General features: G+C 38.0%; 1 protein-coding gene across 10 annotated transcripts in view; it reads right to left on the bottom strand.

Annotated features, from left to right (window-relative positions):
- trioa (trio Rho guanine nucleotide exchange factor a) overlaps positions 1-15,569 on the bottom strand; it is a 134,269-nt gene that overhangs the window by 40,689 nt on the left and 78,011 nt on the right. For all 10 annotated transcript variants that reach the window (XM_056249624.1, XM_056249626.1, XM_056249625.1 and 7 more), the window contains 6 exons: positions 14,456-14,647; positions 11,824-11,955; positions 11,343-11,573; positions 9,663-9,785; positions 8,883-9,074; positions 6,126-6,295 (listed from right to left, as the gene is read on the bottom strand). In XM_056249624.1, coding sequence (XP_056105599.1) covers positions 6,126-6,295; positions 8,883-9,074; positions 9,663-9,785; positions 11,343-11,573; positions 11,824-11,955; positions 14,456-14,647 — 1,040 coding nt within the window. The remainder of the gene's footprint in view (positions 1-6,125; positions 6,296-8,882; positions 9,075-9,662; positions 9,786-11,342; positions 11,574-11,823; positions 11,956-14,455; positions 14,648-15,569) is intronic.

The raw sequence follows: 15,569 nt of genomic DNA, 5'->3' as shown, positions 1-15,569 counted from the left end.
TAAATATCTTCTTTTGTGTCAAACAGAAGAGAGAAACTCAAACGGGTTTGGAACAACTTGAACTATCCCTTTAAGATTTTAAAATACTCTTGCAAATTTTTACCATTTGAGATGCTATTTTATCATCTAAACTAATTTGGTTTTATCCCATTACAGGCTGCTTTTGATCAAATATACAAAATGCAAAATGCATTCATACTAAACTATAATTTTGATGGCTTACAGCTTATGAAAACCCCAAATTCTAAATTAGAATATTGTGAAAAGGTTTTCATAGCTGTAAGCCATAATCATCCAAATTATAACAAATAAAGGCTTGAAACATCTCACTTTGCATGTAATGAGTCTATATAATATATTAGTTTCACCTTTTAAGTTGAATTACTGAAATAAATTAACTTTTGCACTATATTCTAATTTTTCGAGTTTCACCTGTAGCTCTGATCAAAAATGACTTTTTATTTTTAAACTTTTTACCTTCTGATACCTTCTGAGTTCAACACTGATTCATGAATCAGGAGTTTTCAAATGGCAATTAAGATTGTAAATTACTGAGGCAAGGGTTTATTTTCTGTTGCATTTTCAATCATTTTGAGTGGTTTTATTATCCAATACTAATTTGATTCTTCTAAATTTAATTGAAATGTAAGTCTAAATTTTAAATTGATCTTTATCCCATCAAAAGCTGCTTTGGATGGAAATAAATAAAATGAATAGCTATCAATTCGGATAATATTTGTTTAAAAAAAAAGTATATATATAAATAAAAAAATATTTTTAGACGGACAGAGAAAATAAAGTGTCTGCAGATGCTGTGCAACACAATATAAAATGTTGGGTTTTGTGGAATGGATTGAACACCATCTCCATCACCCTGCCTGTGAAAAAGGAGCAAATGGGGTTTGAAAAGCAACATTTTGCTTCATTTTGTTGCTCTAACCTCTTGAGGGATAGAAGTAAATGATCAGCAGAATACTGAACCTAAAACTAACAAAAACCGACAAATATTAGGGCCCGAAAGAGGATGTGACTCCAGGCTTGAAATTTAAATGTAATAAAACAAAAAGCCAGCACTAATGAGATTCTAAATTCATTAAAAATTGAAATTATATGGTCCTTAATGCATTATCTGCGAACGGGTGAGAGGATTACAAGCCCATTGGAAAGATTATATGTAAAATACGCAACATTATCCTCTTTTCATTAAAAAGGTTAATTATCAGGGACAGCTTTAGTAATAATTGTACAAGACGGCGAGGGGGAAAAGAAAAAGAGGAAGCAACAGTTTCAAACGAGTCTGTAAGGGATAGAAGAAAGACAGAAGAGTCTTTTCATCCCGTCTCAAAGGACACAAGCGGGTTAACTCTGATTAAACTTTATTAAAAACAAATGGTGTAATAAAGTAAAATCACAGTTATCGGGGTAATAAAGGCCCTCGCTTTTAATTGACACTTCAGTGCTGGATCTCTGCGGAAAGTCTGTTCCCATAGTGATGTGCTTTTATCATACTGCAAGGCCTGCGTGAGGAGTAACAGAATAATTAACGCTTTCATGACCGATCCACAACCAGGGTTTCGAGATTAGACCAGGCTCAAGTAATATGGCAGTCTTGCGTTTGAAAGTGAGTAACTGAGTGCGATGCTGAGATCCTGATATCTCATGTGAATGCGTAAGAGAGCTTGTGTACAGTAAGTGTGTAATGTCTCTGCGGTGTGGGCATTCTGTGTGTTGGTGTGAGCTGGGGACCTTTCTGTTTGTACCTCTGGCCTCTCGGGGTTTAAGTATTACCTCTGCATAATTAACTAGGTGGTTATGAAAGCAGGATTATGTAAGACACTAGAGGAAGAGAGAAAAACAGAATGAGAACAAGAGAGAGAGAGAGAAAGTGCACATGGAGGAATAGCCATCCTCAAAATTCACATGTGTAGAGAGACTAATTTGCAAGCGGAGGAGGAGGAGGATCAAGCCACATGTCTTCATCTGCTCTCCTTTATAAAAAAAATAATAATAATAACTTTAGTCGTGGAAATGCAAAACTGACATGCTGTGATTTCGGAGTTGCCAGTACTGCACCAGTTATTATACGAAAATAAATGTAATATTTACAATACAATATATTTTAAAATATAATTTCATATATAAAACAAAACAAATATATAATACATAAAATGCAAATTCATATGTAATATTTTTTATATTTATAAAATATGTATCAATATTTAAAGGTCTATATTAAGAATTATGTATGTATATATATATATATATATATATATATATATATATATATATATATATATATATATATATATATATATATATATATATATATATATATATATATAAATCATTATATAATTACATTTATATTTGGATAATAACAATTGGATTAAAAAATGTAATCTCATTAAACTATATGCTAATAGGTTTAATTTACTGCAATGTATCACATATAAAAGTATTTAAAACTTAATATAACAAGTTTATTCATCAGCATATGACTTAATTAGATTTAATTTCTTAATGATTGATATGAACCAGTTATTATTTGAAATTAAAATGTAGTAATTAATCATATTTTTCATATATATATAACATAAAATGAAACACAATTTGTGATAAATACAATATAACTTATAAAATGTAACTTTTTACTTTTTTTTTTACTTTTTTGATGTATGGAATTAATTAGATTTTCTTTAACCTACTGACAACCCTAATATCATCTTTCTTTTTTGTGTAAAATAGTTAGACCCACTTCTTCACTGAATCATGTCTACCAGACTCATTTAATATGTATGTGACTTAAAGGGGTCATCGGATGCCCATTTTCCACAAGTTGGTATGATTCTTTAGTGTCTTCATGTAAAGTTTGTAACATACTTTGGTTTAAATTCCTAAATGGTTGTGTAAAACAACACCATTTTTACCTCCTCAAAAACAGCTCTGTTCACAGCGACCTGTTTCAGGGCATGTCTCTTTAAATGCTAATGAGCAACTGCTCACCCCAAACCCTCTCTCTTCCATGGGGCGAGTCGACACAAGACAAAGTGCTGCCTTGGCGGACAGTATACAAATGGCTGAGGGCGGAAATATGCTAATACAGGAAATATGCTAATACGGGAAATATGCTAATACGGGACAGTCCGTCAGTTATTGTATGGTGGTTGTGTCCACAGACTGCAAAGACACATTTATATGCAAACACCATATAAAAGTGAATTTTGCATCCGATGACCCCTTTAAGATCATACTATGTAATGATCATAAGTCACATAGGTTGCATTAGGGCTGGGCGATATGGAGCAAAAAATATATCTCGATATATTTTGCTATATCTCGATATTCGATATATATCTCGATATCTTTACAGGAAAATGGATGTGAATACAACTCAAAATATAGGCCTACAATCAATAGAAAATTAATTTTCCATAACAGAATGTAACCAAATGAGAAAAATTAAACACAGGGCCTGAATTTCGTCATCATTATTAATCACGTGATTCATATACAGAAACTGAATAAAGTAATCAAATGGAAAATAACACTGAGTAGTATTTTAGTCCTGAATAAATTAAATACATAGGTTATTAATCCTGATTCCTTTAATTTAAAGCTATCTTTTGTTGTATTGACAACAAAATGAATGACACATATGGCTGCCGTCACTTTAAGAGCTAGTGCACGGATCCTGTGTTCATTATACTGGCATGCGTTTTATGCTCATTAAAGACAAAACCGACTATGTTTAGAGTATACTCACGACGACCGAAATTGACAATTTTGCGTGTTAAAGCAATATAATCCGCGAAAAATAACTTTTGTTACTGGCCAGCTGTTCTTAAGGCGGATTCTCTATGAATGTGCGCATAGAAAATAATCTCTCAGAGAGCGCGCGAGCACTGATTAGTTTAAAATCGCTTGAATGTTTAAACTGGTAAGACTTAAAAAGACGTGCAAATGGTAAACTTCAGTCACGATGCACTGCTGGCCCGATTGTGCGAGTGAATATCCATCATGTCCCGACTCCTAAACGCGAGTGTGTTTTATCGCCGCAGCTCTTGATGCTTGCCTTGCACAACACATTATGAGAGACGAGAAAGAAGCGGCACCGCTGAACACTCACGCTGTTTGTGAAATTGCGTCTGGCAGATAGTTGTTAAAAGAATGATTTGATTTTAAAATCTGTGTGGATTTCGATTGCGGGAATTTCCCGCATTATAAATGGGAGACCTGCGGGAATGATTAGAATTATGCGCAATACCCGCGCCGAAATTCGAGCCCTGCAATAGTTTAAAACAAGACGTTTGTAGTAGCCTTCTGATTACTGGAGTCCATTAATCGAACTTCCATGCCTCTTATATAGTAATTATATATTGTAGTATGTAGGCTACCAATTTACTAATGCATTTAATGCTCACACTCGGTTTCTCTCGTGCTCTGTCGCTCGCGCGCAGACACACTCGGAGTTCTGTAGCCTCCGGGCTGGTTGCGGATGAGACAATTGTTGAATGAGACAACACGCGAGGTGAGGGGGAACAAAAGCAAGGAGGCGGGGGCGAGCACAGCACAGAGAAGGCAAACAAGCAAAGTGGCGAAATCAGGATTAAATATAAACAATATATCGATATATACGATATGTCAAAATCCATATCGTGCTTAAAAAATATCTCGATATATTTTAAATATCGAGATATCGCCCACCCCTAGGTTGCATCAAACCATTCCTCAAGGCCTGAATATTTTTGCAGTGTTGTGCAGGCCACTGCAGTAGTGCTGGCAGTCGGGTATTCAGAGTTGCACTGATGAAATGTGGCAGAGCCGAACACGTGAGACCGCTGAGAGACTGCATGCTTCTCTCTTCTTCTCCTGCTCAACTTTCAGCATCGAGCTTTACTGAATCTCAGCCTTCACGTTCTTCTGCTGCTGCAGTCCTTCCCACACGCAGATTATACATGTGACTGACCGTTAGGACGTCAAGCCAAACAATGCCACTTCACAGCTGCACTAATAGTTACTCACAGTTGCAGTAATGTGAAGAGAGAATAGTACTCCAAATGCAAAGTGGACGTCGCTGGTGGAAGGGGCCAAATGGGTGCTTGAACCATCCAAAGGTTTGTTCAAGTGAGCATGACTAATGTTTGCTTGAGTACGAACACAATACCGGCTACAATTCTGACTCAACTTAGCAATTCCATTAGGCCAGTTGCACAAACATAGCAATTATGATAAGACTGTGTCTTAAGAACTAGTATGACCAACTAGTAGTTAGTTAGGGGTAATCAGTCTTACTTTTCTGCATCAAATTAAATCAATCTACGTTTTTATGAAACCGACTTAAAAAAAGTTGTAAACAGTTTATGCAACTTGCCCATTAACGATTCTTCTAGTGCTTAATTGGTCCTAAATATATACAAAACCACAAAAATACAACTTTTTGGTAATATTTTGTAAATAATTTTAAATTTAAGCACCATTAACCCTCTGGGGTCGGCAAACGCGCCGGCGCGTTTTGCTCGATTTTTTCACATAGCAGCAAAATAGACTTAAAATACTCCGTCATTTTTGGTCATACAGACTTAATATGCCCAAAATATGTCCTGAATGTGTATCTTTAATATCGACACTCATGTAAGTGCTCTGAGCATCAATAATACCTAAGATTAACTTGATTAATATTGAGTTGGGTATAATAAAATGAGTGAATAATCGCTTTGAAAGATTCAATGAAAGAGTTATTAAACTGATTAAAACTATTAACTGCAAACTATTATGAGCTCAACACTGATATTTGAGTATTTCTGACTGATTCGCTGAAAGAACTAGTTCATAACAGTTATTTGTTCATAAGTTCCTCTGGTTTGTTGTTTGCAGTAAGGAACAGTGACAGAAAGATGTGCTTTCTATTAATCATGTGTATTATTTGGTGGAATCCTCTATGTTTCAGACTTCAGAGGTACAACTCATTGGTGTGTGTAAGATTTCAAAAGATGACTTTCACAATAATCAAACAAACCCCACCTCAATGGAATCGAACTTGTGTCCACACCAAAACATGAAAGCAAAATAAAGAGCTGTTGCAGAGGAAGACATGAAAGGAAAGCACAGATGAGAAGATTGTGCACCTGAGTTGTTGAATAAGATCCTCTCCTTCTTTGATGACATTTACAGTGAACTGCAGTGTGGTCTGCTGTTGCTGCCCGAAACGCTTGATCAGGTCCTGAACAGCCTCCACCGACTCGGCGTATACGTCGTCCAACAATTCCTTTTGCAGCTCCTCCAGCCATGTCCACAGCTGTGAGCAAAAGAAGCATGCATTAATGGCACTTTTTTACTTAATAATAAAATACCTCATTTTAGTATAATACCTAATGTACTACCTACAATAATAATAGATATAGTATTATTTGTGGTGCATATAAAGATTGCATATTTTGCTAAATGTACACATTCACCTTGTGTAATTAAGTTTTTTCCTTTCTGATCTAATATTGAATGTTGAAAGGGGACCTTTTACAAAGTCTTGATTTTGTTTTTGGGCTCTACTAGAACAGGTTTTCATGCTTGAATGTTTAAAAAACACATCGTTTGTCACATATTCTCCATTGTTGCAGCTCCTCTCTTCCCAGTCTGTCAGTAACGCTCTGTTTAGTTCCTGTCTCTATGAAGCCCCTCCTTCTGAAAAGCACAATGTGCTCTGATTGGTCGGCTGGATCAGTGTGTTGTGATTGTTCAACCTCTTCGAAAGTGTTTGGGAAATGTCCCGCCAATTACCATAACCACCCGTTTCAACACACTACTAACTAAATCAACCAGGCCTCATCCCTTATTTTGTGTATGCCTTGGGCGGGAATTATTTAAATGAGGAATATTGTGAATGATGCGTTCGTGGAGGCGTTTCAGGGAGTTCAGAAACTGATATAGAGTTTCATTTGGAGTGCTTTCTAACTTTGCAGACTTTTTTTATGCTCAAACAGCAATATTACACACTAAAGAAAGCTGAAAATGTATTTTAAAAAAGCATATTAGGTCCTCTTTAATGTATCAGGTTCTTGTGCAAATGTGTAAAACTACATGCTTTCAGACACTATTGAAATTAGCATAGCATATTAAATATGCAACAGTCATGGCACAAACACACAAAAAAAACATAACAAATAAATAACAATTAAGGATGCTAAATATATAAATATCTACATCTTTTTACTACACACAAAAACAAAATCATAGTAGTCACAAAAAACCTGCACCAGGGATGGAAATTAACTTTTTTGTCCACCGGCCACTGTGGCTGGTGGATTTCAAAATCTACCAGCCACTCAATGTTTTTACCAGCCACTTTCTTGTTTTTAACCGACAATGTGTAACTGCATGTGAAAATTAATACTACAAGAATACTTAAGCAGTTTATTTAATCTCAAGTCTCAATGAAATACTGACATTTTCTCTTTCTCTCACCCTCGCCCGCATCCACATAATCTGTCATTTATTTTTGTTTTGATGATAAATTGAGCCAGCCTCCAAAAGTAATTAACCTGTCCTGTGATTTTTTTCTCTCTCACACAACACTCTCCAGACACGGATTTATGAGCTATAGTATGTTGGTTGCCTTTACATTAGAATAATATTTAATATAATCTAGATATGAAATGGAATAAATAGCATTCAATACAAAATGAATATGTCTCATATATTGAAATCAAGTTTTATGTGATAAAATATTTGCTTTCTTGTGCATTAGAACCACATCAGGCATTTAGTACAAAATAATTTATTGAAGCATCCAGATACTTCACCACGTGACAGCAGCTAGGCTCCTGATTGGTTAACGCGGCGCGAATTGACGCCAAAGTTCAGATTTTTCAACTCGGGCGGCAGACGCGAATTCGCGTCAAACGCGTGAATGCACAAAAGCACTCAATAAAATCATGCGCGCGGAACCCGTCAGACGCTCGAACTTGCCGCACGAATGAGGCGTATTCGCATCTACCACGGCGCGCTCTACACCTCATTCGCGCCGTAGGAATTTTTTACGCGCGTAACGCGTCTTTGCATTGACTTAACAATGAAATCACTCGCGCCAGACGCTCTATTCTCGTCTGGTGTGAACGCACCATGATGTTTTCTCTGCAGACCTCTACGCCTGCGATGTAACGCCACATTTTTGTTTGAAGGTGTGCCTCCTCTAAAAGTGTCCGCCGTCCGGGTGAAACAGTATGCTATTTTTATTTACCCGCCACGGTGGCCGGTAGGTGAAGCGAGTTTACCCGCCACAACACAAAATCACCCGCATTTGGCTGGTGGCGGGTGCTAATTTCCATCCCTGACCTGCACATTATGCATAAAAATGGGAACATTGTTTGAAACAGGCGATCTGAGGTCTGAGGAGAACTGAACAGTTTTGAAGTTTATTGTTGACGGCGATTCATTTGTTACTAAAGCTGTGCTTTGATGGCGGCTCTCCAGAGGTGATTTAAAGACGAACAATTTAACTTCTCTTTTAGCACGCTGACAGTTTAGCATAATAAGCTGTCCCCAAGAGGTTGTCTTTAATTCAACCTCTATAAAGCACCACTGCAACAAAAAACAAGTACTAACCCCCGGTTTCACAAAGGCTTAAGCCTAGTCCCAGACTAAAATGCATGTTTGAGATGTTTCAACTGAAATCAGAGTATGTCATGTCAGTGCCATTTTTTTTAGGATGCACACCAGTAAAGTTTTTTTTCTAAGGCATGTTTATAAAAGCTACTTAGATGCCCTAATTGAACTAAGGCCTGATCCTGGCTTAATCTAAGCCCTGTCTGTGAAACCGGGGCCAAAAACGTACTATTTTTTAATTCAGACTAAACTACTCAACCATCCTGTCCATTTCTAATTCTTACCTCCTTCACATGGGTGTGGAAAGCCACTGACATGTCCAGCAAGACCTTTCGCTGCTCCACACGCCTTACAAAGTCCTGGATCCGGTCCTCCAGCTGATGGGCGGCCTGATAGATCTCCTCCGGGTCACACTCGCCCGTCTGGGCCAACTGCTCCGCCGCTTCAAGCAGCTTATCAGCATTAGTGTATGTATTCTGATAAAGAGAAGACACATATGGACTGTGATGATGCTCATGTCAGCCGTTAAGAATATTTCACTTCAAATGCATTTCGGCACTGACTAATACAAACAATATAGTTGCTGAAATAGTTGCAAAGTTTCTTCTAGTCAGTAGAATGTCTGTTGGGAAGCATCAAAATAAAGAGTTAGCAGATATTAAGCAGACAGTCTACTAATACTCTAATGACTGCTAGTGGACATGTAGTTGCAAAGTTACTTAGAGTTAGTAGAATGTCTAAGTGGACCATTAAAAAATAAAGTGTAACCAAAACCGCGACATAGTCCTAAAAAAAATACGATAGTCCATTAGTAGGGTCTGTCACACTGGTGACATGAAATCAAATCAAATAATTTACATAAGATTAAATATACGCATGGACCAGCAGACTAGTAAAAATGACTACCGGTAGTTGTGCAAGCCCTAACGTGTGTCATATTGTATTCAGCAACTTCTTATCAGCTGTGCTTAAGACTTAATTTATGCATGGAAGAGTCCAGGGAAGCCAGCTCAAATAAAACCGGAGGGGAAGGGGAGATTTTATAATGGGATTGAATGGCGAACCTGAGCAACTTCCTCGAAGTCTTCATGGCGTTTCTGCAGGGCTCGTGCGCGATGCAGAGACTTCCCCACACCCGTGTGTTTGCTGAGGAACGCCTCACCGTGGTTCTCAATCCAGTCAAGAACCTACTCACACAGAGAAAAAAATGCAAATTAATTTGTGAGACAGCGGCAGAGCTTTCCAGTCCTTCTTTAGGTGAGAATGTGTCCTGTCAGAAAGGTTTTATGTTAATGGCAGTCAAATCAAGATAGCATGACAGGTGAGACTACAGGGTCCAAGACAGAAAAAAATATGCATAAAGGTGTCGTTCACAGCCTAGCTCTCCCTCTCTGCCTCTCATCGCATCCCCGGCACCTGAATAGTGGTTTCCATGGCAACACTTTCCCTCAGCCACAGAATTAGCCGTTCTGCATTCTCTCGGTCGAACACCTCGCTGCAGAAAACCACAATCTCTGCACCACTAAACTGGCCCTGAACCTGAAAGCAATGTACAATAGAAAGAAACGCAAAGTGCCACGCTTCGGCAGCGGCTTATCCTTGACTTTAAATTGCATGTGTCTATTTCTGTTTGCGTTTAAACAATTATAATCCCAGAGATCTTCAGCCAAGATGCTGCAGGGGTGTTTTCTCTCCTGTATTAAAGAGGCAGTGGTAACAGTAATTGCATGCTTAACTAAAGCCTGCCCAGAAGTAAGAATTTGGGAATCTCCAAAAAAAACAATCTGCTGGTAAGATGTTTAGCTGACACACTGCCGTACACTGAGGGATGCCAAAAGCACTGGTCGCAAGTACATACTGGAATAAAAAAATAACTATATTAGTCTTTCTTTCCTATCATCAGTAGACTCAATTTGGTGTATGCAACTACTTTCAAGAACCTCATGGTCAAAATGGCTTTAATGTAAACAGAGGGGACAAAAAGTGTCAAATTGTGTGGTGTATAATGTGATTAATATTAATAAGAAACAGAAATATTAACAAGATATACAAAATATTAAAACACTATTTACCTTTCTATTATTTACCTTACATTATTTTTCTTTTATTATATGACATTTGAATTGTTTAAAATTATGGATTACATAGAAAATCTTTAATATTAATTAAAAACATGCCATTTCATTACATTTATTTTGTTAATAATTATATTACATTTATCCCTCTTTGTGTGTGTGTGAAAATTAGCCAAAAATGGTTCAGTGGAGAGGATTGTTCACTGTTTAGGTATTACCCAAATTGTAATAAATAAAGACATTGACAAAAATATTATTATATAAACATTTTATATTCATTACTAACATTTAAATAACATTACATTTTTAAATTAAGGAGTGATATTGTTCAATATGATATTGGTTTTTGTTGTGATGTCAAACATTTTTGTGTTAGTGCCAGCTTATGGAGTCCTTTCAGTTTTTCATGCAGACTCTACATCCTTTCTTTGTATCTCCCTCATATCCTTCCATCCCATTATATCATCTCTATGCTTTTTGATTCGTTCCCTCAAGCGTATTATGAAATGCCACGTGCAGTTCTCAGTAGCACACTTGCACCCATGTGAATCTTGTGGGGTATTTTAAGGTGAATAAGTGTGTGTGTGTGTGTGTGTGTGTGTGTGTGTGTGTGTGTGTGTGTGTGTGTGTGTGTGTGTGTGTGTGTGTGTGTGTGTGTGTGTGTTTTACCTGCTGAACATCCTGCTGGAATACACACAGCTGCAGACGTTGGTGCAGCCGGACCTTACGGTGTTGCCAGATGTTCTCCAGCTGTCTCTGGTGATGCAGAACCTCATGGATGATGTCCAAAACATGGTGAACCGCCTTGGAGTAATTGGCAGACGCCGTCAACGAATCAGCGCTGCCGGGGGTCAAAGGGCGCTGAAGTTTGTCCAATAAGGCTTTTCCATCTTGACTCACCTAGCAGAGGGCGGGACAATGATGAGTAAACAATTGTACAAGCCTATTATACTAAAATGAAGTTGTATTGTTATATGCAAAGTAACTCTTAATAGCACTGAGCGTTTTATAATAAATATAATTAGCTAAAATTGCCACTTTAGACATGCGTGTAATTGCTATAATGTGCTAGTACAAGGGATCAGTTCCCTTACACGGCTTTTCAAGAGTGCCTTGCAATTTAGTGATTTGGAGAGGCACGGCTCTGTACCTCAGAGTAGGCAGCGGTGATGTGTTCATACAGGCCTTGGTGATGGTGGATGGCATCCTCCAGGTCCTGTAGCTCAGAGGGCAGGTCCACTTCCCCACACGCTTTACACCACGAGTCCACGTTACTCATGTACTGCAGAAAGACAGGTATACACACATTTACAACAGAAAAATAGAATAATTACATACAATATAAAGCACACTTTAATAATATAAAGGCAAATTCTAAATTGGACATATTCTTTTATGTTATGTCAATATAGACCTCTGACATCAAAGGAACTAGAGTGAATTAAAACTAATAATAAGGGCAAATGCAGGACATGATGAGAGACATGCGTTATATGCTGAATATCAATTCAAATCAAATCGTCTTTCATCTCATCCCACTCTTTCTCAGAGATGAAGAGAGGCTGAGAGTCTGGTTCCTCAACTCAAACAGAATCTCATGCATGAGGACGGCCCAGACCAGGCTGCCTCCAGATTGGCAGCTGTGCTGATGCGCAAAGGAATAAAAACGTCTGGAAAAAAGATTGTTGTTGATACAGCCTCTCTATGAAAACACAGCATGTGTGAGAGGAATATTGCATTCACCTGTCCTCTCTACAGCAATCTCTCAAATATCATGCTATTTTTACAAGCATGTTTTTTTCCGCATTCCGAAAGATAAAAGTGACTATTTACAATGCAAATAAAGGGATTATAAATGCTGATTAAAAACTAACTTTCATTATATTTCATTCCAAATAAAAAGTTAATGCTCAGTATAATTATATTTTACTCAATATGTGTGTATTCTACTTATTAGAGAGTTGTGCTGTTAGCTAAGCTAGATCCTAACTTCAAACTCTATTATGCCCTTTTAAAGTCTTGTTTTTAGGCTGTACTAGAATAGGTTTTCATGCTTGAATGATAAAAAAAAAAAAACCCTTATTTTTCACATATTTGTCTGTCAGTAATACTCGGTTTAGTTCCTGACTCTATGAAGCCACAATGTGCTCTGATTGGTCGGCTGGGTCAGTGTGTTGTGATTGGACAACCGCTTCGTGTTTGGGAAATGTCCCGCCCCTTATAACTGCAAGTTTCAACCAGTGATGGAGTACTCGAGTCCTGGACTCGAGACTCCATTCTCTGGACTCGTGACTCGACTCGGACTCGCGGACTGATGACTACTACTTGGACTCGGACTCGAGAATATAAAATCGGACTTGAACATTCATCAAATGAATGACGTTGTTTCTGACTAAATAGGTTATAAAAAATTGATATAAGATGTTACACTTTTCCTGTTTCGGGGTCCAAGACCGGCCGTGATCTATTTTTTCCCTCACAGACACTGCTACCGCTCGCTCTCCTTGCTTGACAACACACTCACTGACGTCACTCACTTTAAGCTGCATTCTCGTGAGAGAGTTAACGTAACACTCATTTAACACTAGATAAGTTCCTCTACATCTAATCATCAATTTCGATTTTGGCACGCTTTGCAGCAGCTGAGCTGACCACTAAGGAGCGAATGTACAGTGACGTGACATTTAAAGGTACCAGATTTAAACTGTGCTTTCGTGCTATGGCTGGCGCTGAGCCAAAATCGGACGTGCTCAGCGCTTAATCCCGTTTATCATACAATAACACAATTAAGTTTATTTTAGCTAACAAACTAGACGGCGACCTTGACTATGTCACACATCGCAACCACTCTTTTCCTGCGGAGTTACAACTGCTTATAGCACTGCATTTTCTTTTCTTTTCTTTTTTTTTTTTTTTTTGCCGCAGTTACATTGGGATTTAGTTTGCTTTTCAAAATTTCAAAATTGTTTTTCTTTTACCATATTCGTCAAGAAGAATGCATTTCTCCTCCTCTGTCCAATTAGGCTTTTTTTTTTGTTTTCTTTATCCATTCCAGTTGACTGATCATCCAAAAATGTATTTAAACAATTAAATAAATAATCGTACCACAGCTAGTTGACAATGATTTGAACTAAGGTCAAAGGCAATTCTAGTGATATCATACACATTTCTAGCTGCAAGAAAGAGTGCCTGAAAAATGTTGCTTGATTTGGCTTAAGTGTATATAATTTCGACTCGGACTCGAACACGGGACTCGAGACTCGACTCGGACTTGAACTCAGGTAATGGTGACTCGACTCGGACTCTTCTTTGGAGACTCGGACTTGGACTCGGACTCGAAGACTGGGACTCGAGACTCGACTTGGACTCGACAGTTGGTGACTCGACTACAACACTGGTTTCAACACACTACTAACTAACTCAATCAGGCCCCGCCCCTTTATTCTGCGTATGCCTTTGGAGGGCATTATTTAAATGAGGAATATTGTGACGTGTTCATACCCGGAAGAAAACTTTGCAGACCTTTTTCATGCTCAAACAGCAACATTACACACTAAAGAAATGTAAAAATGTTTGTTTTGTTATTCTAAATGAATCAAAGCCAAAGTCGGATTATCATTCATTTTTAACAGCACGTGAAGTCCATTCCTCTTTTCTAATTATGAAAAATCACATCTTCTACAGTCTAACCATTTCACAACTCGTACACATACACTGATCTCTCCGCCGAGCTCTCATTGGTATCAGTGATCATTACAAGATGTAGCAGTGTTCTCTCTGACCTGGTCACATTTCTGGTGAAAAGTAGCAGACATCTCCAGCAGAGCGCTCCTCTCGTCCAGCGCAGCAGCGAAGGCCTTCCACTCCTGCTCCAGCTGACCTGAGATCTGCTTGATCTGCTGGGACGCATAGTGGCCCGCCTCCAGCAGACGGTTCCCCACCGACATGATGCGGTTTATGTTTACGTAAACATTCTGTGGGACAAAAACATTTTTTACTATCAGTGGCTAATCATCATATTAGAATGATTTCTGAAGGATCATGTGACACTGAAGACTGGAGTAATGATGCTGAAAATTCAGCTTTGATCACAAATATATTCAAATAGAAAACAGTAAATTGTAATATTTCACAATATTACTGTTTTTCTGTATCAAATAAATGCAGCCTCTGAGAACATAAGAGACTAAAAACACTTGTAATCAGGGATAACAAAATGAGCGAGGAACCATTATTCACACTGTTATTGATGGCTTATAACACAATCATTAAACTTTTACATCAACAGTTGAAGACTTACCACGGCTCAATACGCCTACATCATCTTTCTGCCTCTTTAAACAGGAAGTGATCAATACTTCTCCCTACAGTAATGGGGATTTTTAAAGGACGCCCCTAACAGGGCCCACAGCTGGTGGGCGAACACCCAAACAGGAAGCACTTAGGTGGATTACGGTCTATGCTTCATCTCTGATTATATGATGAGTCACCATTCACTCAATAAAGAATCGGCTCTTACATTGTCAAACGCAAGCCATTACGCAGCTCAAATGGAAGAAAAATACTAGTTTAGTCAGTGAGCGAAAGAAATGGCAGTGTGTGCGTAAGGGTTTCGGCTGTGGGAACATTACGGGATACAGGACGTAGGTAGTCACACAGTAGCTGCGTTTACATGGACCCAAATAATCTGTTTGTAATCGGTCTAGCAGAAAAAAAAAGGAAAAAAAAGTCACATGTAACCAAACTGGAAGGAATTGGCCAAATCCGATGGACATTTCCGTTCAATAGGACACTTTAAGTAAACACTTGATTGGATTGAAAACTGAAACTGGAAATTCATGTGTGCACTGATGTAAAAATTGGCGTATGACGCAAGGAACGAGATGTTGTTGATTA

This window comes from Rhinichthys klamathensis, unplaced genomic scaffold, assembly GCF_029890125.1.
Source record: "Rhinichthys klamathensis goyatoka isolate OS25496 unplaced genomic scaffold, OSU_Roscu_1.1 h1tg000060l_1, whole genome shotgun sequence".
Lineage (NCBI taxonomy): Eukaryota > Metazoa > Chordata > Actinopteri > Cypriniformes > Leuciscidae > Rhinichthys > Rhinichthys klamathensis.
The sequence above is the reverse complement of the archived record's forward strand: the minus strand, read 5'-3'. Positions and strand labels throughout refer to the sequence as shown.